Genomic DNA, 1,617 nt, shown 5'->3' on the forward strand with positions numbered 1-1,617 from the left:
TTGAGGACGCAGCAGATATAGCAGGTAGCCTTCTATGCACTGCTTTAACCTGCTGCTGCTGCCGCTGCTGCTGCTGCTGCTGTTGCTGCTGCTGCTGCTGCTGCTGCTGCAGTTTGCTGCAGGGTATGGAGGGCCAGCTGCTGAAGTGCTCAGCGAGCTGCTGCAGGAAGTCTGTAGACAGCACACACTCACCACAGTTGCTGCTGCTGCTGCTGCTGCTGCTGCTGCTGCTGCTGGGTGGTGCTGCGTGCTGCTGCTGCTGCTGCTGCTGCTGCTGCTGCTGCTGCTGCTGCTGCTGCTCGGCCCTGGCGAGGTCTAGCAGGTCAGCTGTAATATCAAGCGAAAGGCCGCCTACACCTGCTGCTGCTGCTTCTGCTGCTGCTGCTGCTGCTCCTGCTGCTGCTGCTGCAGTAGAAGGACAGTGCTGCAGCAGCTGCTGCAGCTCTTGCTGCTGCTGCTGCTGCTGCAGGTTCAACGCCCCGCAACCAACAGACCGAGGAGCTGCTGCTGCCCCACGCATTGCTGCTGCTGCTGCTGCTGCATACCATCCTGCTGCAGCAGCATCACTGAGACACTGCTGCAGCACGCTCCACCAACAGCTGCTGCTGCTGCTGCTGCTGCTTTGAAAGTTGAGGGTGGATCCCGGTCCTGCTGCTGCTGCTGCTGCTGCTGCAGCAAAAGCAGGAGGCGGGTCGCAGCAGAACTGCTGCTGCAGCTCCACAGTGCTGCAGCAGCACAGCAGCCTATCCATCTGCTGCAGCAGCGGAGCAGCAGCAAACAGCAGCAGGAACCGCAGCAGCCGCTGCTGCAGCAGATCGCCTCGTAGCTCTGCTTGCTGCAGCCGCTGCAGCAGCACCCGCAGCAAGGCCCCTGATACTGCTGCAGCAGTTGGAACTCCCCTGCTGCTGCTGCTGCTGCTGCTGCTGCTGTTTGCTGCTGCATGCAAGGCCATCTCCAGGACCCCTGCTGTCTCCTCCCAGCAGCGGAGACTGTCCTGCAGCTGCTGCTGCAGCAGCAGCAGCGTTAGCGGTCGTACAGCAGCAGCAGCAGCAGCAGCAGCAGCAGCAGTAGGTTTTGTTGCAGCAGCTGCTGACGTACGTTCTGCTGCTGCTGCTGCTGCTGCTGCTGTTATAGGTATAGGGGGGAGAGGTCCTGCTGCTGCTGCAGCAGCAGCAGCAGCAGACGGGCGCAAGTCGCATGCATAAGGTATCTGCCATTCCTGCTGCAGCTGCTGCAGCTGCTGCAGCCGCAGCAGCAGCAGCTGCGCCTCCCACTGCTGCAGCATCAACCGCACAGCATATAGAAAGGCCTCAAGACAGCAGCTCCAAGGCCCGGCCCCATGCTGCTGCTGCTGCTGCTGCTGCTGCTGCTGTTGCTGCTGCTGCTGCTGCTGCGCCCATGTGCTCCCACGACCCGCCGACTGCCACTGCTGCTGCTGGTGCTGCTGCTGTTGCTGCTGCAGCTGCTGCTGCAGTTGCTGCGGCAGCAGCAACTCTACAAGAGAACGAGGCAGCAAATCCTGCTGCTGCTGCTCTGCTGCAGCAGCAGCTGCTGCTGCTGCAGTTGCTGCTGCATGCGTCGCCATACCCGTATATGATGCGCCCCAAGGCACGCGTG

The 1,617-nt window shown here is 62.0% G+C and overlaps 1 protein-coding gene across 1 annotated transcript in view; it reads right to left on the reverse strand.

Moving 5' to 3' along the window:
* The window catches only part of EMH_0007090 (uncharacterized protein), a gene marked incomplete at both ends in the record, with an annotated part of 10,814 nt that overhangs the window by 6,817 nt on the left and 2,380 nt on the right, over positions 1 to 1,617 (reverse strand). The window contains one exon of the mRNA XM_013497852.1: positions 50 to 1,615. Within this exon, the coding sequence (XP_013353306.1) occupies positions 50 to 1,615 (1,566 nt within the window). The remainder of the gene's footprint in view (positions 1 to 49; positions 1,616 to 1,617) is intronic.

The sequence above is a fragment of the Eimeria mitis genome, genomic scaffold, assembly GCF_000499745.2.
Source record: "Eimeria mitis Houghton genomic scaffold, Emh_scaff298, whole genome shotgun sequence".
Classification (NCBI taxonomy): Eukaryota; Apicomplexa; class Conoidasida; order Eucoccidiorida; family Eimeriidae; genus Eimeria; species Eimeria mitis.